At 42.7% G+C, this 24,103-nt stretch overlaps 1 protein-coding gene across 1 annotated transcript in view; it reads right to left on the bottom strand.

Annotated features, from left to right (window-relative positions):
• The window catches only part of LOC127450993 (Fc receptor-like protein 5), a gene marked incomplete at its 5' end in the record, with an annotated part of 56,530 nt that extends 50,446 nt beyond the window's left edge, over positions 1-6,084 (bottom strand). Inside the window, one exon of the mRNA XM_051715476.1 lies at positions 6,060-6,084. Within this exon, the coding sequence (XP_051571436.1) occupies positions 6,060-6,084 (25 nt within the window). The remainder of the gene's footprint in view (positions 1-6,059) is intronic.
• Between the last annotated feature and the right edge of the window lie 18,019 nt (positions 6,085-24,103).

Raw genomic sequence — 24,103 nt, 5'->3', positions numbered from 1 at the left:
CCGCCCTCAGATGTTGCATGTGCCGCTGCCAATCATTGCTGTAAATGATGATGTCATCTAAATAGGCAGCGGCGTAAACTGAATGCGGTCTGAGGATTCAGTCCATGAGACACTGAAACGTAGCCGGGGCCCCAAACAAACCGAACGGAAGTGTCACAAATTGGTGTAATCCAAACGGTGTGGAGAAGGCGGTTTTCTCACGGGAAATTGGTGTCAAGGGGATCTGCCAATAACCCTTCGTCAAATCCAATGTCAAATAAAAATGAGCAGTGCCCAACCGATCGAGCAACTCATCAATGCGAGGCATTGGATACGCATCAAATTTAGACACCGCGTTGACTTTTCTATAATCCACACAGAATCGCACAGACCCGTCGCTCTTAGGCACTAGAACAACTGGGCTGGACCAATCGCTGTGGGATTCTTCTATTACCCCCATATCGAGCATTGCATCCAATTCTTCCCAAACGATTTTCTTCTTGTGTTCGGGTAATCGATAGGGGCGGCTACGTACCACGACCCCAGGCTTGGTCTCGATGTGGTGATGGATGAGGTTTGTACGTCCCGGTAGAGGGGAGAACACATCCGCAAACTCCTGTTGCAACCTAGCAACCTCCGCGAGTTGACTCGGTGAGAGGTGGTCTCCGCAAATGACTGGGGTGAACTGTTTATGTTTTGAACTCACCTCCGGTCCGAGCACCGCCTTCTCTGGAACTACCATAGCCAACGTCACGGGAACCGCCTCCCTCCACAATTTCAGGAGATTGAGGTGGTATATTTGACGTGCGCCCCCTCTATCGGTTCGTTTAACCTCATAATCGAGATCTCCCACTCATCGTGTGACCTCAAAGGGTCCTTGCCACTTGGCAAGTAATTTAGAGCTTGATGTGGGAAGCAATACAAGCACTTTATCTCCCGGTGCAAATTCCCTTAGCTGAGTTCCCCTGTCATACAGTCGGCGCTGTCGTTCTTGAGCTTGGAGCAAATTCTCCTGTGTTAGCTGTCCCAAAGTGTGGAGTTTTGCTCTAAGATCAAGAACGTACTGAATTTCATTTTTACTGTTTGAAGGTCCCTCTTCCCAGGCCTCTCGCAATACATCAAGCACACTGCGTGGGCGTCGCCCATACAGCAGCTCGAATGGGGAGAAGCCAATGGATGAATTTCTAGCATCGTCGTGCACGAAATTACGAATCATTCTTTTGAGGGTTTTATTAAATCGTTCCAACAGGCCATCCGTTTGAGGATGGTACAGCTGGTGCGAATCGATTTAATACTCAACAGATGGACGTGCTTTCCCGGGCGGCCACAAGCGGCGGGCTAGAGTGGAACCCTCCACTCTACCCTGAACCCTCGTGGCTCGACGATCGGTTCCTGGGCACTGGATGCCGCCACGGCCAGGCCCCGCCCCCATTCCTTTCGGTCACGATCACTGTCTTTCATGTCTGGGCACTGCTCACACGGAGACAGCATTCGTGGATGATCATGTTCTCATTGCGAGGACATGTCCATGGTAACGATGCGGTCACAGTTCGCCTTCGTAAGAAAGAAAGCCACCCCAGAGGCTACCCTGCCTTGGTCCTTTTACCCACGGGTATGAGGCCAGCGAGGCTAGCACTGAGGGCAATTTGGGGACCCCAAAGGGACCGCCTCCACCGGGTATCCCCCCGTGGACCTCCCATTCCCCAGCACGCTCGTCTGCCCCGATCGGGCTTCAGGATGAGTCCGCCGGCTCGTCTCATGGCGAGTTCGACCTCTTATTCGGAGCCCGCGAAAGTGATGAGCTCTCGAGCACAGCATCGAAGAGCGGGCTTGTCCAGTCAGAAGCCTCAGCTGGGCTCCTCCCTTCGGGGACGATTGCCCAGTCACAGGCTGACACGGAGATGACGACATGCTTTCCCGGGCAGCCGCGAGTGTCGGCTAGAGTGGAACCCTCTGCTCTTCCCTGAACCCTCGTGGCTCGATGATTGGTTCCTGGGCTCGCGGTGCCGCTCAAAGCCACGCCCCGCCCCTGTTCCTTTCTTCCCGGAAGTGCATGAAGAGCTGACAAGGTCATGGGAGGCATTTTTACTGCCCGGTCCCGATCTTTTCAGCTTCCCCGCCCTCACTACCCTCGATAGTGGGGTGGCCAAGGGCTATTCGGCAATCCCGTGGTGGATAAAGACACTTGCGGTGCACCTATGCCCGCAGAGCACCGCCACCTGGCACGGGTGCCCAAAGCCCCCGTCCAAGGCCTGTAGGTTTACGTCATCTCTGACGGCCAAGGCCTACGGTGCCGCTGGACAAGCCACCTCTGCCCTGCACGCCATGGCTCTTCTGCAATTCCGCTAAGGCGCTAAAGGAACTGCACAAGGGTAGTTCCGCCCCGGGATTGATGCAGGAACTGCGCTTGGCAACCAACCTCGCTCTCCGAGCAACGGAGGTCATGGCGCGGTCTCTCGGGCGGACAATGTCCACATTAGTGGTCCAGGAGCACCACCTTTGGCTCAACCTGGTCGAGATGGGTGAGACCAACAGGACACGATTCCTTGCTGCCCCCATCTCCTAGGCTAGCCTATTCAGCAACACCGTCAAGGACTTTGCCCATCAGTTCTCAACGGTGGAGCAGTAGACGGATGCTAGCCGGAATATCCTGCCCCGGCGCGGCTCAAGATCCCGCACCCCGTCAACTTGTCACCAAGGGTGTCCCCCTGTGGTGACTGCACCGGCTCTGCAAGAGCCCGCCACTTTGGCCCGGCCCTGGTGTGGAGCCCACCACAGGAAGCAGATGCCACCCGTCTCACGGCCGCCCAGAACCTGTGAAAGGCTTCAAAGTGCCCTTCAGACGGGCGACCCGGGGACAATGAAGCCCACTGCTCTGGAGCTGGTAAGCAGATCTCTCCATCTTTTTTGTTACCTTTTGCATTTAATTGCACTGCATGCCCAAGTGGCTGCAGTACTCAAGAGTTCAGCAAGAGTGGTTTCCTTGTTCCCTGGGTCACGTATCCAGTGTGCACGGCCGTCATCACGACCACCATCCACCACTCTATTTGGCAGGTTTGGCACTCCAGCGGCAGTCTCCCGCCCCTGAGCGCCCAGCTGTTGCACAAATCCGCCCCCGATGTGACAGTCTCCATGGGTCACAAGAACAGGCCTCTTCCTCCCCCATCCCAGGCTGTTCCGGGGGTGGTCACAAGGAGCCAGGTAAGTGCTTCAATGTCCTTAGACTCAGCACGGCCACGATGTGGTGCAGCACCTCGAGCTCCGCCCCGCCACGAGTCCCCACCTGCCGGTATGTCCGATGACATTGTCCCTTTGGTCCCCCTTACACGGAACTTGGACCTTCGCGATGGCTGGTCCGGACCATCCGACTCGGCTACATGATTCACTTCGCCGGGCATCCGCCGAGGTTCAGCGAGGTCCACTTCACCTTGGTGAAGGACGAAAATGCTGCTACCTTGCGCGGAGATCGCTACCCTCCTACGGAAGGGCGCGATAGAACCTGTACCTCCAGCTGAGATGACAAAGGGGTTTTACAGCCCCTACTTCATCGTACCGAAAAAACGCGGTGGGTTGCGGCCAATCTTGGACCTGTGAGTACTGAACTAGGCTTTACACAGACTCCCATTCAAGATGCTGACGCAAAAGCGCATTCTGGCGAGCGTCCGGCATCAAGATTGGTTTGCGGCGGTAGACCTGAAGGATGCATACTTCCTCGACACAGACCCTTCCTGCGGTTTGCATTCAAGAGTCAGGTGTATCAGTACAAAGTCCTCCCTGTCTCCTCGTGTCTTTATGAAGGTCGCAGAGGCTGCCCTTGCCCCGTTAAGGAGGTGGGCATTCGCATTCTCAACAATCTCGATGACTGGGTAATCCTAGCTCATTCTCGAGACATGTTGTGCACACACAGGGACCTGGTGCTCTCACACCTCAGCCGACTAGGGCTTCAGGTCAACTGGGAAAAGAGCAAGATCCTCCCGGTTCAGAGCATCTCTTTTCTCGGTTTGGAGTTGGACTCAGTCTCTTTGACGGCACACCTTATGAACGAGCACGCCCAGTCGGTGCTGGCCTGTTTGACAGCGTTCAAACAGAAAACAGCGGTTCCACTGAAACTTTTTCAGAGGCTCCTGGGGCATATGGCATCCTCGGCGGTGGCCACCCCGCTCGGGTTGATGCATATGAGGCTGCTTCAGCACTGGCTCCAGACCCGGTTCCCAAGATGGGCATGGCACCACGGGACACATCGTGTGGACATCACGCCGGTCTGTCACTGTCTTTTCAGCCCTTGGATCGACCTCTCGTTTCTACAGGCAGGCGTTCCTCTAGAACTGGTCTCCAGGTGCGTCGTGGTCACGACAGATTTCTCCAAAATGGGCTGGGGCGCTGTTTGCAATGGGCACACAGCCGCCGGCCTCTGGTCGGGTCCGCGACTGCATTGGCACATCAACTGCCTTGAGTTGTTGGCAATTCTGCTCACCCTGCAGAGGTTGCAGCCATTGATCCAGGGCAAGCACATGTTAGTTCAGACAGACAACATGACAATGGTAGCATATGTCAACCGCCAAGGCGGTCTGCGCTCTTGTTGTATGTCACAACTCGCCTGCCGTCTCCTCCTCTGGAGTCAGCAGCACTTCAAGTCGCACACATCCCAGGCAACCTCAACACTACAGCGGACACACTATCATGACAGGTTACCCTCAGGAGAGAGTGGAGACTCCACCTTCAGGTGGTCCAGCTGATTTGGAGTCGATTCGACAGGCACAGGTGCACCTGTTCGCCTCCCAAGAATCCTCCCTACTGCCCGCTCTGGTACGTCCTGACCAAGGCCCCCCTCGGCATAGACACGCTGGCACACAGCTGGCCCCCTGGCCTGTGCAAATATGCGTTTCCCCCAGTGAGCCTGCTTGCACAGACCCTGTGCAAAGTCAGGGAGGACGAGGAGCAGGTCATCCTGGTAGCATCCTACTGGCCCACCCAGATGTGGTGCTTGGACCGCACACTCCTTGCGACAGCTCCCCCCTGGCAAATTCCCCTGAGGAAGGATCTTCTTTCTCAGGGACGAGGTACCCTCTGGCACCTGCGACCAGACCTCTGGAATATCCATGTCTAGCCCCTGGATGGGACGCGGAAGACCTGCGGTGGTAGGCACGATCACTCAGGCTAGGGCCCCCTCTACGAGGCACCTGTATGCCTTTAAGTGGCATCTGTTCGCTAAGTGGTGTTCTTCCCGACATGAAGACCCCAGAGATGTGCAGTCGGATCAGTGCTTTCCTTCCTGCAGGAGAGGTTGGAAGGGAGGCTGTCCCCTTCCACCTTGAAGGTGTACGTTGCCGCCATAGCAGCACACCAGTTGATGGTAAGCCCTTAGGGAAGCACGACCTGATCATCAGGTTCCTAAGAGGCACCAGGAGGCTGAATCCCACCAGACCGCACCTCGTTCCCTCATGGGACCTCTCTGTAGTTCTTCAGGGTCTACAGGGAGCCCCCTTTGAGCCTTTGCAGTCAGCCGAGCTTAAGGCACTCTCCTTGAAGACTGCCCTCCTGACTGCGCTCACCTCCATCAAGAGGTTAGGTGACCTGCAAGTGTTCCTGGAGTTCGGTCCGGGTTACTCTCACGTGATCCTGAGACCCCAACTGGGCTATGTGCCCAAGGTTCCCACCACCCCCTTTTAGGGACCAGGTGGTGAACCTGCAAGCGCTGCCCCAGGAGGAGGCAGACCCAGCCCTGTCATCGCTGTGTCTGGTGCACGCTTTACGCATCTATTTGGATCACACTCAGAGCTTTAGAATATCTGAGCAGCTCTTTGTCTGCTTTGGTGCACAGCGGGAAGGAAGCGCTGTCTCCAAGCAGAGGATCGCCCACTGGCTCATTGATGCCATAACTATGGCATATCTCGCCCAGGACATGCCACCCCCGGTAGGGCTATGAGCCCATTCTACCAGGGCTGTAGTGGCTCCTTGGGCCCTGGCCAGGGGTGCCTCTCTAACAGACATTTGCAGAGCAGTGGGCTGGGCAACACCCAACACCTGTGCAAGGTTCTATAACTTCCGGGTGGAACCGGTTTCATCCCAGGTAGTGGCACGCAACACAAGCGGATAAGCCCGGGATAGCTGGCCGGGTGTATCACTTGCACATAGCATCTTCCACCTCCTTTTGAGCTGAAGACATGCACCATTAATTCCCAGTAGTGTTCACAAGTTTGTTCCCTGATTGACTTCCTCCGAGCCCTGTGGCAGTCAAGTTTTCGGAGAGGTTTGCTGCCAGCCCAGTACACGTGCTAACTAAGAGCCCTGTTCTGGGGTAGGTGCTCCGCATGTGGCGGTTCCCTGTAAGGCTAACCCCATGCGATATATATCTTCCGCTAATTCATTTCCCTGTTGGCAAACTGCGTCTTCCTTGGGCAGAGCCCCTCTGCCCTAGTCTCCATATTTGTAAAACTCCTCCACCATTGGGCAGGATCTACCTTGAAGACTCTCCACATGGTTGGAAAGACCATGTGACATATTTTTCCACTTAAATATCCCCCCCCCCCTTTGGGCGAGGTGTGGTCTCCGCTGTGTCTTCCCCTTGGGAGGGACATGCCCCGACTAGACCTGGCGGCCCAGTTGGATAATCCCCCTTCTTTTTTAGGGAGTGGAAAAAAAAGAAGGGGAATAGAGGCCACGACTGGGTTAATCCTGTCTCTATCTTTTGGGTAGTCGACTTGTCCCCAAAGAGCCGTTCGACACTCATAACTATGTTGGGGGAGGTTACGTGTCGACCTGGTGTGCTGGCTATGAGGCACACAGTAGTCTGCCCACCACACACCGCCAGTTCACGTAACACAGTTCAGCCAATTGTGGCATTTCATATAGGGACCCCTAGTGTCACTACATTGACACAACGTCGAGTGAGTGACAGATAGGGAACGTCATGGTTACTTGTGTAACCTCTGTTCCCTGATGGAGGGAATGAGACATTGTGTCCCTCCTGCCACAATGCTGAACTACCCGCTGAAATGGCCAGACCTTATATCGGCTCCTCAGCATAAAACCTGAATGAGTGGTTGCATACCAGCTCCTTTTATACCCGTATGTCCGGGGGAGTGGCATGCAAATACCACTCGCCAATTTTCATTGGCCTTTTATCAAAGACCAGAGGTGTCTCGGGCTCCCAAGAGTGACCCCTAGTGTCACTACATCGACACAACGTCTCGTTCCCTCCATCAGGGAACGGAGGTTACACCAGTAACCATGACGTTTTGGCGCGAAACTGTCTGCTATAAAAACAGGTGCACAAACACCATTTCCTCTGAATTTCTTCCTTCAAGACAGCGATCATCTCTTGTCTAGATGCCCTCTACCTTCGCCGTCGATATACACAAGTCAGCGGGCAGAATCCTCACGGGAAAACTTTCCACTCCCCTGCAGTGCTCCGGCGAACATCACACCGCCTCGCCAATTGATGCTTCACTGGTGAACGGGCCTCAGCATCCTGATTCCCCGCAGTGCACCGGCAGGGTTTATGTTTCCTTACATAGCAATTATGTATTGTGTATTGCATATTGTATGATGTAAATATAAATATATGTTAATTTATATATATATATATATATATATATATATATATATATATATATATATATATATATATATATATATACATATCTCTAAGAGTCACTTACATGTTCGCGTCTTTTTAAAGTTGTCATTCCATAAGTGTTCCTTGTGCAAGAGGCACATCCCAAGTCGAATCACCTTTGTTCTGAGGGATGATTCAGCCTCACATGCCCTCCAACCCGCCTCTTCTGTGATTCCCATGGGATCACATGAGTAGGCACGGCAGGGCAGCAAGGTCGAGCAGGATGTCTTTGAGGTGGTCCACGCCTGCGAGCCCCTCAATCTCTCCGAAGCGCATGTTTTCTGATACACTATGTGCGAGACGAGCTCCGACCTCTCGTGCAGCAGTTCTGATGCTGGGGTTGATAATGACGATGTCATGTTTCTCGTTGCATCAGGCGAGTGGTCAGTGGATGATGCTGCCACCCCTTCCCCCAGCGAAGGAGGGGAACGTGCACGCACCACTGACAGGGAGATGCTCCGCGTCCTTACAAGGGCGGTTTTTAGATGCTGTGTCAAGTTAAAAAAAACTTCTTCAACTGATATAAATGCGTCTTGAGACTCCTGTGTTCTGCTCTATTCACTGTGATGCATTTTGCTTTTTAGCGCAAAAACGCATATGTCTGAACGGTTACTGGAAGAAATGCTTTAGCCAATAGTTACATGAATGCTACTCATACTTGAGAAAATAAATAAATGCTTATCTCAAAGTCACCAGAATTGAACGCTTTGGTGTTGATATTATAGTACCACCTGTTGAATCTTCTCCGAATCTGCAGCTAGGTAGGTAACTGTTGTCCAAGTCGACCGCAAATAACCAACACATATAAACAGATATACATCGGCCACTGCCATCGGTGAATGACATCGTATTTGCCGATAGGCCGATGGCAGTCGACAAGTTAAATATCGGCCAATACCGATGTTTGGCTGATAAATCAGTGCATCCCTAGTGCTAACTAAGGCAAGAATCACTATTATTATTGCTCACACTTTGATATGAACAAACTCTAATTCTAAGTATTAACTTTCAGTGTGTAACCTGTCCCAAAGCGTTTGTGCTACAGACATGAATGAGTCCTCAAATCATTAAGCCTTTATTGAGCCTGAAGGATGATTCAAACAGGTGAATAAATCCCATAAATTGACATTGAAGGAGGACCTAGGGACTAGACTTGGGGGTGTGTTATATTGACTTGCGCCAGTTAGCAACCACCTAGCAACCACTCAAAACACCCTAGCAACCACATGGCAATGAGCAAAAAACTACAGACACCTTACCAAACAGATAGCAATGCTCTAGCAGTTACCCACAACACCCTAGCATTGCAGCGATGAGTTTTGCATGGGCAAGCAATATTTAATTTTTCTTCAGTTGAATCTAGTTCTACTTTAATCAAGTTTAACATTCATACTATATTTAAAACATATATACCAAGACCCTTTTGATTATTCATGAATTTGCAGGAATACTGTATGTACATTCTGATGATGAAGTGAAAACAAACTGTGTTCTTTGTACTTCACACAAATATCTGTGAGTCCATATTTAACTGAGAGACTGTGTGTGAAAGAGGAAGGACTAATAAAACTCATTCATGTGCACAAACCTCTGGGTGATTCTGAGATTAATCTTTAGTCACAGTGTGAAGTGAAGATCACATCAGTGTATTTTAGATCTTGATTTACACGTCATACAGAATGAGAATTCAGTTTGCTCTGTTCAATATTTTTTTTTGTTTTTGTTTTTGTGTGCACTCTGGCATGAACCCTAAAAAATATAGTATCACAGGCGTAATACTATATTAACATTCATTCATACTAAAAATGCAGAAGAATGACTAGATTCTTAAATGCTTTTCACATCTATGCTTAACCCTGGTTAAAGGTACATTAGTAAGATTTTAGCTGGCTCTTCCTCGCCCCATCGGTCCCAGTAGATCTTGTGGTTTTGGCCATATACTCGTGATTGGCGATTGATGTCGCACCGTTTATCTGTGATCCGCACCTGAGAGCTGCAGGTAGTAGCGGTTTGTTTCGTGACTCCCTCTTGTTTGGACATTTTATCTTTCTGCTTGCACTCATTCTGATCGGACTCTCTGGTGGACCACACTCTTGTTGATCAATATAATATCACTCTAGACTACACTGTTGACTCGGGCTCCGTTGTTGTTTGTAGTAAGTATATTGTGTTTGTTGTTAAATTCTTTGGTTTGCTTGTTTATTTACATGTACTTTTATGTTTGAGCATTGGCTGAACATGTCATATAAAGTAAACATGTTATTATTTTCATCATTATAAGCGGTAGTAATTCTCAGAGCTGGTTGGTTTGGTTCATGATTTAGAACTCATGGTTTAGAAGGATTTTATGAAAAGTCTATGGGAATAATGAATGGGAAAAATACTTCCAGAATTGACACGGCTGAAAAAGTGGGCGGGCACTGTATTGCATGACACTGTATCAGGTGCTGTCAATATGGCAGCGCCCATGAGGGGGTGACCCACTCCATGTAAAATTAAACAGCTTTTTTTGGTTTCTGATATGACTTGAGTCTTCATCTCATCTCATCATTTACAACATATTTCTAAAAAATGCTTTTCATGTCTTTGTGTAAAACTTTTTTATAAGCAAAAACTTTGAGAACCTTTAAACAAAAATTTACTTATTTACATTTATGTTTAGAATTATAAAACCTTATAATAACCATTAGTTATTAAAACATTTTGTATTGTGCAACATTTTGTAACATTTTGCACATCATTTGTTTTTATTGTTTTTATGTGATTGTCACATAAAACCTTCCTGCAATGTTCTGGAATGGTTGGTTTATGGATATAAAAAATAAAACTTATAAAGAACATTCCTAAAACAGTAGGAGTTGGTTCTCAAAGGAATTACCAATTGGGAACCATACACTAGCATTAGGGAAACATTCTGTGTGAATTGGGTAATTAGTGATTTTAGAAGCACCCCAGCCATAGGCACTAGAATATCATAGACACATGGGAAATTAAGGAATAGTTTTTAGGCCAACTCCAACATGGAATTGTTTAGTTTTGCACAGGGATGCACCAATCGTGTTATATTAAGAAAATATAAACATTTATATTTTAGTACCAGTTAAAGTCTCTTTCAAATCCTGACTGTTTAGACTCAGTGACTGACTTGGGTAACCTGTCCTGATTTTACAAGCCGTTTCCCACATTTCAACACTTTTTTATCCCGATAGTTAGTCTTAGCTTTAGTTTGATTGCTTTAAATAAAGTGATATTGCTGTGCTACATGTTTTATCTGTCATTAAAAAAATAAATTAAAAAAAACAGTAGCGGGTAATGAGAAACTCTGTCATTTGTGCAGTTTCAGTTAGGCAACTTTTTCATGGTGGTTTTGTGGGCAGCTCTATACTTCCCTCCTCACCACCCACTGCTGCCAGCTTTCTGCCTGTGAAAATATATCTTTCCTGGCTAGAAATCAAAGAAGAATAGAGGTCTACGTCGGTTAGCACTGGGGGCGATTTGGGGACCTCAATGGGACCACCTCTGCCAGGTATCCCCCTACGGACCTCCCATTCCCCAGCACACTCACTTGCCACGATCGCGCACTCGGACGAGATCGCCGGCTCGTCTCAGGGTGAGTTCGACCTCTCGTTCAGAGCCCGGGAAGAGGATGAGTTATCGAATGCAGCATCGTAGAGCGGGCTCGTCCAGTCGGACGCAGAGACTTTGACTGGGCTTCCCCCTTCCGGGATGGTCGCCCAGTACCAGGCCGACATGGAAATGATGGACATGCTTTCCCGGGTTGCCGTGAGCGTCAGGCTAGAGTGGGACCCTCCACTCCCCCCTTAACCCTCGCGGCTCAACAATTGGTTCCTGGGCTCAGGGCGCCGCCCACGCCCACGGCCACGCCAGCCCCGTTCCTTTCTTCCCGGAAATGCATGAGGAGCTGACAAGATCATGGGAGGCACCTTTTACTGCCCAGTCCTGTTCTTCGGAGTGGCCAGGGGGTATTCGGTGATCCCCCAGGTGGATATTCCTTCTGCAGGTGTGCCACCCCCTGTGAGGTTACGAGCCCACTCTACCAGGAATGTGGCGGCCTCCTGGGCCCTACTGAGGTAGGTGCTCCGCATGCGATGGTTCCCCGAATGCAACCCCATGTGATATTTTCCACAAAATCGTTTCCCTGTCGGTAAACTGCATCTTCCTTGGGCAGGGGCCCCTCTGCCCCCGGTCGCCATGCTTTGTAGAAACTCCTCTTTGGGTAGGACCTACCATGGGACCTCTCCGCATGACATACTTCCAACAAGGCCCCCCTTTTTTGGGTGGGGTGTGGTCTCCGTGGTGGACACCCTTGGGAGTGACACCCCTCCGATGTAAACACTCCCAGTCAGTTAACAAATTCCACTCTTTTTGGGGAAAAAAGAGAAGGAAAAGAGGCCACCTATTCGTTGGGCAGTCGACTTTTCCTGAAGGACTGTTCGACGCTCATAAAGAGCGTTGGGGTAGGTTACGTGACGGCCTGGTGTGCTGGCTACGAGGCACACAGCAGTCTGCCCGTCACTCACCGCCACTTCACGTAACACCGTTCAGTTAGCTGTGGCTTTTGTATATGGACCTCTAGTGTCACTACATCGACACAACGTCGAGTGAGTGACAGATAGGGAATGTCATGGTTACTTTCGTAACCTCCATTCCCTGATGGAGGGAATGAGACATTGTATCCCTCTTGCCACAACGCTGAACTTCCTGCTGAAATGGCCAGGACCTTATCTCGGCTCCTTAGCACAAAACCTGAATGAGTGGTTGCATACCAGCTCCTTTTATACCCTTATGTCTGGGGGAGTGGCATGCAAATTCCACTCGCCAATTCTCATTGGCCTTTTTTCAAAAAAGCAGAGGTTTTTGGGGCTCCCAAGAGTGACCCCTAGTGTCACTACATCGACACAACGTCTCGTTCCCTCCATCAGGGAACAGAGGTTATGAAAGTAACCATGAAGTTATAATCTCATTACAGTTACAAATAAGATTTCAGTGAAACACGGTTCAATTTAGTGATAAATTTGACATTCAACATATCAACAATATTTTATTGTCATCACAATATGAATATACATCAGCCTATTTTTTTAGAAAAAAAATAAGAAAGCCTATTTTTTTATTATTTTTTATTATTTATTTATTGGCTTATTTGAAGTAATAATGACCCGCTTCCTGTTTTACTCAAGTTGTTTTGCAAAATTGGAAATTAAACTTGTATGACTTTGAGTTTATAATATTTACATATAAGAATAAATCAGTAAAATGTAAGTTATGAGTTGGGGTTAAACATCTCTCAAATGCATTAAACAGCAGGCCGTATGTATAAAGCCACTTAGAGTAAAATTTTAGTCTTAAGTGTGTCAAAATTCTGAGAATTACATCATTTTACTCTTATTCCTAGACTTAAGAATAAGTGAGTTTCATAAAGGTTCATGAGTGTTAAGATTTGGTCTCAGTTCCTAAATTGTTTAAGAGTGCTGGAAAGGTATTTTAACCTAGTTAGGAGTAGCACAATGACTGTATTCTGTGGAGACAACACACTCTGCATCAAAGAAAGAATGTGTTGGACTTATGATAGTGGAATATGAACAAGTTAGTTAAGCGAAATGAAACACATCAGTATATATATTTTTTAATTGAAGCACATTTTTTCATTTAATGAATACACTGAAACTCACTGTTGTGAATTATGCATTTGAAAAATGTGATGGGCTATATGCCTAAGCTTTCAGAGGGCTGCAACAGCTAAATCAATAAAATTAAAAATCATTCAAATGATAAAAATCAATGATGAAAATAATCGATAATGAATTAAATTATGATTAGTTGAATATCTTCACTCTAGCATGACAAACCTCCATCTGTGATGCCACTTTGCAGTAGTGAAAATGTGTTTCTATGGAGAAAAAAAGACATTTGAAAACCCAAGCACTCTATAAATAATTATTAAGCTCATAGTTTTGTTTGGGGTGTCAGGTGCTTTACCAGATTCCTTCTTCAGTTTAATGTGCTCATAACTTACATTTTACTGATTTATTCTTATTTGTAAATATGATCAAATCAGTCAAGCAAGTTTCAATTCCCATTTTGCAAAACAATTTGTCCAAAACAGCAAGATAGTCATTATTACTTCAAATAGGCCAATAAATAAATAAATAAATAGGCTTACTTCAATAGCAACTTATTTTCACTCAAATACAAACTAAGAAAATAATACTCACAGAGCACAAGAAGAAGTGGACTGAGCTCCATAATGATGTAATAATGACTGAATGTTTAAGATAGTTTGTGTTAAAGCCTCAAGACTTCCTGTACAACAAAATGAAGGCTAAAGTCAGGGGCTGTATGTATAAAGCCACTTAGAGTAAAAGTCTAGAGTAAAAAATAAAGAGTCTTAAGTGTGTCAAAATTGAATGATGTCATTTTACTCTTATTCCTAGACTTAAGAATATGTATTGCAATATAAATATAAATAAATGAAATATAAAGAAATACACATAGAAGGACCATTTAAATCACAAAATGAAATGATAATAAACCAAACTGTTATAATCCCATTACAGTTACAAATAAGATTTCAGTGAAACACGGTTCAGTTTAGTGATAAATTTGACATTCAACATATCAACAATATTTTATTGTGGCACTCCGTTTGTTTACTTCACTCCATGAATATTTGTATTTTTTTTATATATTTTTTAATTTATTTAATTTTTTCATTTTTGGCCTTTTTAAAGTAATAATGACTTGCTTGCTGTTTTGGACAAGTTGTTTTGCAAACTGGGAATGTAAACTTACATGACATTGAATTTATAATACGTACAAATAAGAATAAATCAGTAAAATGTAAGTCATGAGCTGGGGTTAAACATCTCTCAAGCACATTAAACTTAGGAAGGAATCTGTTAAAGCACCTGACAGCCCAAACAAAACTATGAGCTTATCAAATGTTTTATGTAGTGCTTGGGTTGGGCTCTTTTCAGATGCAGCTCTGTACCATTTTTCAAATGTCTTTTTTTCCTATCGAAATATGTTTTCACAACTGTAAAGTGGCGTCACAGATGGAGGTTTGTCAAGCAAGTGCAAAGATCTTTAACTAATCATAATTTAATACATTGTAGATTTGTTTCATCACTACAAAACACATTTACCCAATTTCCACTGTCATAAGTCAAACACATTATTATTTTTTTGTTGTAGAGTGTGTCGTCGCCACAGCAGCAGCGGCCCTCTTCAGCTTGTCGTGGCCGGTTCGGCATAACGCGGTGGCCCTTTTCAGCTTATCATGGCCCATTCTGCCCTTTTTCGCAAAGGTCCCGGTTATCCCAATGGACAGTCCGCCCCTGCTCCACAGAATACAGTCATTGTGCTACTCCTAACTAGGTTATAATACCTAGAAACTAAACTACAGAAACCAAACAAACAACTGTCATCTCAACTCTATCTTTTTCTTTTCTTTCTAGCCTTTGACACTGAGAGTGCTCAGTCTGCCACTGAAAATATTTTAATATTAATATACTAAGACCCCTTATGTATCCATATATTTCCAAAAGAATTGACGTGGATTATAAAGATTAATTTGCTGTCATTCATTGCAAACAACATGCCACAGTTTTTAATAAAGATATAGAAACTAAAGATATAGGCTGCAGTCATTACAGACTATAGTCAATATTTAACAGAGACTGTGTAAGAGGAAATAGGAAGAACACATGGGCGTGCATTGCTAAGAAATTGTACAGGTGATTTTCACATCATGACACATCTTTAGCCACGGTGTGAAGTGAATCTCACACCAGTGAATTTCAGTTATTGTTTTTCATGTCATCAGTGTTTTGTGCAGGATGAGAATAGGAGGTTCTAAACTTGTGGTTTGTGTTGGAGCCATTTTACTGTTTGAAATGTATTTGTGTAATGTTTTTTTGGTGTCCACTGGGTGGCATTGTGGGACCCAGTGGCGGGTGTGCATTTAAAGTCTAGACCTTCAGTGTGATTCATGCCATTAAGAAAACACAGTTTCACAATGAATAAGACACCTTATGCCTTTGGGTGTCATACATTATGTTGCAGCTAACTAGTAATACCAATTGACATTTTTAAAACACATCCACGCACGAAAGCCAGAACTTGAAAGGACACTTAATGCTCAAGCAAGCCTAATTTTAACTGCAGCATGACTGTTTTGTGAAATGAACGTCTCCTGAACAGACATTCAAAAATCATAATTTTTCATATGAATCTACAAAGGAGGTCTATAATACCTGGAAAAATCTATCTAATAATATTTGCAATTTAAATGTTGCTTGCAATAAATTTCATTTTGTCAGGGTACATGGTTATGCTGCGTTCCATTCAAGTTGGATGTGGGATATTCCTACTTGATATCTCCGACCATAAATGCATTCCATTATCCCGATATTCGGAACTGCAATGCTCCCGTTAGTTTAGCAGGGGTTTGACTGTCATTAGAGATGTCTCTTAGCAACCCAACTGATAAACAATTCTGCAGTGCTAGCATTTGTGCTTCAGGTGTACGATTATCAAAAGAGATTATAATTTACCATGTTGTATACACCTGTTTCTGCAGGCATCTGTTAAACAAGCTTTAATATCATGTAATGTGGAAACGAACTCGTTTATCGATATTACTTAATAAAGTGAATGTTTATCACTTACTTTGTATATCTCCCTGACTGTCGACATGTTTGTGTGACATCATGCACCTGCATCTCGGCGAAATCAGAGTTGAGAATTTTTGCATGAGCAGAAATTTTGTAATTCTGACTTCAAGATGCATTCATTGCACTTTTCCTAGTAGGAAGTTGTAAAATCTGACTTTCCGAGTTGAATGGAACGCAGCACTACTTTTCAAAACTTGATCCGACACTGAATACTCAAGCAGCCTAATTTACACATAGAAAACTCCTGATGTTGCTATAACAATGCAAAAAGCTCTTACCAATTTACTTGAAGTGAAAATCAGTCCTCCTTTCCTGTTTAATATATTAAGCAATCACACGGTGATGCAGAACATCTTAGGTTTTTAAATCCATAAGGATCTCTTTCTCAGCAGCAATACCAGCAGTGATGACAGTCGACTCATCAGACAGCTTGATCTTATGCTTTTTGCTCTTGAATTATGTAGATCACTTAAAGCGTGATTGCATCATTCAAGGCCAGCTAGAAGGCCTCGACTGGGACATATACTAAAGATCACACCCACCAAGAACAAATAAATCAATCTGATTGGCTGATGAATCTGACAATCTGACTTTAGTTGCTCATTCATTTGCACTGTTGAGGGATTCTGTAGAAATTCTGAAGGCCTGACGGGGTGGAGATCAAACTCACGCGCTGCTTTAGGCATGCGATTTGTGAAACAGTTGTCACACTTTGCTTGTAAGCATCAAGGATAAACTTTTCATTTTTCTCTATTTGTTTGTAGATTAATCAAGAGTGGAAAGCGATTAAAAATACATAGGCAAAAAGGTGACTGAGAGGATGAAAAATATTTATTTATTTGGCATGTTAGGCCAGCAGAGAAGGCTTTGCTGGCCCTGAGAATTCACCACTGGTGGGAATGTAACCAAGAATAAAAGGAGCACCCGGGTAATGGAAGCCAGGTGCCTGGGAGATTAGGGAAGCACACAGTTTTTGACCATATGTAGCATGTTGTGGAGAAAAAATGTGTGACTGTTTGATATGCATTGAGATTATGTGAACCAGGAGGAAAATAATGCGGATATTTGTGAGTTTGGACAAATGGAAACCTCTGGAACTGTGAACCTGAACAATTGTGGTGTGTATCATAATGAGTGGAATATAATGATGACATTTTAAGTCTGTACACTGCATTCAAGGACACTTGCTTTATGAGTTAAATACTTGCTCACTCCTGTTGCCAGGTCACCATTGGCTTTATTGGAAAGTCATTACAGTATGAGAAGTGTAACTTGTAATAAGTTAATAAGTAACTTGGTGGTCTTTGGTATAAGCAGGGGCATGGGAACCATTATAACTGAGGGGGACATGTCCCCCTCACATTTAGAAATAACTAAATACGTCTCCCACACTTTTTGAGAAATAATTATTACATTTTAATACATTTATTTAGCTTAATTGTAGCGCAAGGGTAAAAAGTGCTTCAGTTCACCTAAACCGAAGCCTTTAAAAGCAGGGCGTTCGCAAGGCATTCTGGGCCCTGTGAATAAATATATGGCTCTGGGCCCCTTACCTATTAAAATAATACAGTTTCAAATTTGTTGTGGGCCCCCTGGACCTTTGGAACCCAGAATCATTACCACCTTTCACCCCACCTGCTACAGCTCTGCCTTTAAGACCCTGGGGAAGCCTCTGCCATCTAGTTGCTTCGACAGTGGGCAGAACTAACTCAAAAGCATCAATCCCATTGGCTAGTGCTCACAGACCATGTTTTGATTCAGCAAATCAATTTGAGCAAATGCAGACAACGTGATTAATATCAATGAGCCCAACAGCCTGCCACAGTGTTGCCATGTCTGACTTTGGGCTTGTTTTTTCATGAAGTCACTTATAAATATAGGAAGTCACAGGTTGTGTTTTTTGGGGCTTGTTTCCAGAGTACAGTCGTGTTTTTGGGCTTGCTGAAACTTGGGCTTCCAGAGCGCAATAAACTGCGATCCACCACTGACAGCAGCTGCCAAACAGCCCCATGTACATATACAAGCAAAATACTGAATGTAAAAGTTCATTTCTCCATTGTTTCAGAGTCACTGCACTGTTAATTAGATACACTGTAAACCCAAACAGTGTTATTTATTTAAAAAACAAAGTACTCTTTATTCAAAATGTGTTAAATAGTTCAACATACTTCAGTTTTAAAGTCTTCTTAACCTTTAACAAAGATTTAAGTTAACAGAAATTTTATTTTGAATTTGTTTAAACTAAAATCAAGGTTTTGAGTTGTTAACTTTAGGTAACAGATTCAGTAATAATTGTATTTTTCAATTTGTAACAAACGCCCTCTAGTGGCGACAGTGTTGCCAACTTAGCGACTTTTCAGAACCCTTTAGTGACTTTTTTTTTCTAAAAAGCACCTAGCGACAAATCTAGCGACTTTTTTGACAAACCTTAGCTACTTTCCAAAGAAGAGTCGCCAGTAATGCCGTGCGAGCATTAGGCCTTGCTTTCCCGCCACAGGCACACCTCTCCTTGCGTCTACTCTGTTCAGTGAGTGGCAGAGAGGAGCAGCACATTCAGTTGACCGCACAGCAGCTGACACAGACTTGAATGAGCTGCGCGTGTGCAAACAGAGTTGCCAAGGACCAATCAATAATCTGTATGGTTTGCTCCACCTTTGTTTTAATTTAAACAATTTAATTTGACCATTATTTTTCTTGCTTGTAACTCACTGTTACACAGACGGAGGGTGTGCGCTATGCGAGAGAAAAATTAGGCATTCTTTCGCTTCTAACTTTCTCTCCGAGTGATCATTTTACATGTAAATATAGCCGAAATCACAGCACAGCCATTGTCTTTAACTTGTGTTATAAAATCAGGATTTAAACAGTGCAGAGCATCAGCTTGGAAATTGTTTGGAAGTGACTACTGGTTAACATTAGCATTATTTCATACTCGTTCCGTTGTCTGACAACAGAAACAGAACAAATATGTAAATGAGAACAACTTTATTGAGAATTCAGCTGTATTAAAATACAGTACGTGAGCACAGAAAGTAGGAGAGAAGCAAACAGATATAAAGGGCTGACACAAGGCAGAATGCAAATGGACGCGATGACATCATGAGTATGCTACTTGACGCATGACGTCATCTAGCCACATTTAGCGTCTTTTTGAGGAGGCATTAGCTACTTTCCATTTAAAGTAGTTGGCAACACTGAGTGGCGGGCTTTCCTCATTAGTGACATCATGAACGAATGTTCAGAACCCTCAGAATTGTTCTCAGAATTGTCCCCTTCCCACCGACTGGATTCAAAAATAAGTTAATTCATGTTTATTCAGAACTTATGTTGTTATTTATTTTTTTTATTTTTTTAAATATGTGAAATTACACACATTCAATTATCCATATGTTTGTTAATGTTTCATAAATATCCCAAACAAGTACTTGTTGTTGGGAGACGATGTGAGTGGCTGGTTTAGGTGATTGAACTAATCATTGCATATACAGAGTTTAACTGCAGTTTAATGATGATATTTTAGAATACTGATTGTAAAAAGTACCGCAACAGTTATCTAAAGAGTATTTTTGTTGGTCCACATTTTCATTAACTGACGCAGCATGGGATTAAGCAGCTCTTTTGGGATCGACGGTTTTTTTTGTTTGTTTATTTGTTTTTTTCACATTTAGAAACATTTTATTATTGAGATTTTTTTTGTTTAGTAAAGTAAGCTTTATATAGATTTTATTAAGTTTTAATCAGTTGCTGTTGTGTAAATGAACTGCTAACTTATATCACATTTTCTTAAGAATATTGAGAGCTCAGAGCACTTGATAGGACTTCTTTCCCAACCAAGATTAAAAGTGGTAAATATAGTTTGCCTTTCACATGGTACAAGTTCCCGAGGTACGTAACACATATACATGAAACCGTATTTTACATTGTAGAATAGCCATTTCTAAATATGGGGAACATTGAAATTAACTGGTTCCCCTCAGTGTCTGAGTGCCAAGCAAGTTTAAGAGAAATAATGTCTCAAATGCCAGGTGCTTTTATCTGAACTGTTGTGTTCATACACAAGTTTTATAATTTGAAGGAATGGCTTGGTACTGTAAACTGTGTACAGCCTCATTTCCATCCACAACACAGTTACTCACGTACTGTAATTTGCAACATAGTCATCTTTATTCAAAAGTTAGTCCGATGCCATGTCTACAAAAGGGATCATTACCAATGCATCTCCGGTGAGAGAGATCCTTGAGCACTGGACAGCTTTTTGTTTGGAATCACAGATATAGCCTACTTTTACATTATGTATGAAATTGCAAACTGTATATTCTCAATTTTGCCTTTTCAATCCATTGTGAATGAAATTTGTCTTTCTTGTCAGTCCATTTAGGTCTATACTGAGTTTCATCGCACAAACCAGAATCTTCCAAACACGTTCTATGCAGAACTTGACCGCCACAGTCTTCACCTGATGACTTTATATCATCAGAAGGCATCAAAAAAGGAAAGACTTCTGATGCACTTGCTGAGATTCTCAGGATTCATGACTTGAAGGTATTATGTTGTACTTAGTTGTTTATTATTGTTGCTTGGTTTAACAGACCTTGCATTAATTTAATACAGAATATTTTAAGCCTGTCCCCTATTGAATGGTGAATGAGTTGAAAAAAAAAAAAAAACAGCAGCTCACTGTTCTTGCCAGTGTTCTTTAAGATCTCTTAAATGTGACAAAACCCTTGCGCTAAAGGAATAGTTCTTACAAAATGATAATTCTATCGTCATTTACTCACCTTTTATGCCGTCTCAGACTTGTATACTTTCTTCTGCAGAACACAACGATTTTTGATGTGATACACTCTATTTTTGATTTACGTATTTCAATTACATTAAAAAAATCCATCAAATCGATTTTTTTTATTTTTTATGGACAAATTAAAATAAATAAAACTTACATTTATTATAGTTTTATTTATGAAATATTATACAGTTCAATTTGATGCAATTTTGTTATGAAATTAAAATTTGAAAATCTTAAAAATAAACTAAAATAGCTAACTGAAATATTTTGGGGGTATGATATGAATATACCCATACAATGAGAAAGGGGTTCAATCTTTCAAATTCCAAAAAGGACATAAAGCATAAAGATAAGTCATACAACTCATGTGGTTTCATTCATATCCTCTAAACATTTACGGTAGGTTTTAGATGAGAACATACCAAATGTAATTACTTTTTCACTGTAAATCTCGACATCTGCAGTCTCCTGGCAGAATCCAGATTTGAAGCTCGATTCCACTTCCTCACTTTTGATGCAGTGTGCTGTACACACTGTCTGTGTTTGTACATGCTCTGTATACACACTCTGTCTATGCATCAAGTGCGAGCAAACGGAATCGATTTTCAGATCATAATTGTGCAAGGGAGATGCAGATGTCAAGATTTATTTTCAATTCATATCTAAATAAAAATATCTTTGTGTTCTGTGGAAAAAAGTCATGAGTTTGAGAAGGCATAAAGGTGATTAAATTGTGAAAGAATTATCAGTTTTGGGTGAATATAACTATAACATTGGCAATAAGAAGTCTATTTATAAGAGATATTAACAATTATACATCTTCAGACCATTTTTAGGGTTAAAAATGTTATGAATATGGGCAGGAACTGCAGGGTTTTAGGCAATTCACTATGTTTAGGCAGGAAAACACATTCAACAAGTGCACTATTTAACATAAGAATAAAAATGCACTTTTAGGATTAACATGATATTTATACAAGGCGAATCACTGAGCTTCATGCACTTCCTGCATTTCTGAGAGAAGACACCAAGATTCTTCAAAACATGCATGGAAAATTACTTATTTACACATTTATAAAACATTCTGTTTTGAAACTTTAAGAAATATGTCATCCAAATATATATATATATATATATATATATATATATATATATATATATATATATATATATTGCCATTTACTCACCCTCAAATCGTTCCAAGCACATAAGACATTTTTCAAATGGAGATATTTTAAAGAATGTTGCAATCACTGATTTCCATACAGTAATAGTTGATAGTGGCTCACTTTAAAGCTCAAAGCACCCCAAAGTGTCAAAAGTACTCGAGAAGAAAAGTCTTCTGAAGGCATGCACTTTGTATCATGAACAGACCAAAATTCATTATTCACTTTAAATTGAAATCATTGGTAAACTCTGTGTACAGATCCCAGTTCAATTACGGTAACAGCTTCAATAACATCCAACCTTATTTGTTGCTTGCTTTGTGGCCCAATGCCATGACACCAGAACCAATGATGTTTGAAGTTGTTAACATGTCGTCATATTGAATTGTGATGTGTATATTGGAGTTGATCTTTGATTTGAGAAAATTCAGTTTATTTACCTCACATATTAAAAGTATGGCTTCTGGCTTCAGAAGACTTAAAATACTGCATGAGTAAAATTGACTACTTTTACTCTAGTTTTATGGTGTGTGTTTTTTAATTTATTTTTTTTTTGTATTCCGTTGTGAATCTTGACAGCTGTGAGTCACTTTTCACTCATTATATGGTGAAAAGAAATCAAAAGAATAAAAAATAGTTTGTTTTTCATGGAGAAATTAAGTTATTTAGGTCTGAAACAAAGTGAGGGTGAGTAAATATTGCTAGAATTTTCATTTTTGTGCGAACTATTACTTTAAGTGGGCATTTTTTTAAATTTAAAACAGATTTTACTCGATGGTATTTTGCCACTTTTCTCATTTCAGCATTTAAGGCTTAAGATTCAGAAGAGCCAGATGTTGGAGTTTCAGCCGTCGCCCTGTTAGCAGCCAACAGAGAACTCACAGATGCTGCAGTTCACTATAATCTGGTCAGGATTTCTGTTGTTCTCAAAAAATGAAGTCATTACCTACCTGCCCAGGCTTTTGGATTGATTTTGGAACTTTTGGATGGATCTATGCATTGGATCCAAGTTACCCAAAAGAGATGGCCAACCTTTTTCAATTTTATTTGTTTATGTGAAATTACACAGAGACTGGAGTGTGAAACAGTTATTCCCCAGCTTCTTGTGTAGTGGTTGCTGTAAACAATTAATTGTAGTACAAGATAGTAAGCTGCTACAGTTTCTAAGACCAGTCATTTTCAGAGTTTAAAGAAATATCCTGGATTCAATACAAGTTAAGCTCAATTGACAGCATTTGTTGCATAATGTTGATACCACAAAAAATAATTTCAACGTAGTATAGTAATAAGAATAATTAAAAATTGCTTTTATAAATGAATTGCTTTTTATAACATTATAATTTTAATATATACTACCAGTCAAAAGTTTTCAAACACTTACTCATTCTTTATTATACATATATAATATTTTTTTTATTTTTATGGAATAACATAAATGAAGTTAATAATCTTTGTGTAAAAAGCATGCAAGTAATTTCGCCTTTTTTTTTCCCATTGTGTGGTATTTTTCATTGAGCAAGTACAGTAGGCCTATAGCTATGTTGCTCAACATGTGCACGACTGTGTCATCATTTAACAAATCATTCATCAGAATCCCAGTATAAATGATTCATGTAAAGGAAGTAAAAAAACTGAATTCCATACCATACAGGCCTTTTAATAAATTCCAAGGGTTACATCGTTGACGATTTGTTTTCAACAGAGCATTACAATTTTCACAAACTTGTCATATCTGGGTTTCAAATGAAATTATAAATGACAAAAGATATAGTAACAAGAAAACATTAAAAACATAGCAAAAGGGGACTGGGTAGTTCAACGAGTATTGACGCTGACTACCACCCCTGGAGTCACGAGA

The sequence above is a fragment of the Myxocyprinus asiaticus genome, chromosome 13, assembly GCF_019703515.2.
Source record: "Myxocyprinus asiaticus isolate MX2 ecotype Aquarium Trade chromosome 13, UBuf_Myxa_2, whole genome shotgun sequence".
Taxonomy (NCBI): Eukaryota; Metazoa; Chordata; class Actinopteri; order Cypriniformes; family Catostomidae; genus Myxocyprinus; species Myxocyprinus asiaticus.
Note: the sequence above shows the minus strand (reverse complement) of the source record. Positions and strands in the feature narration are given on the sequence as shown.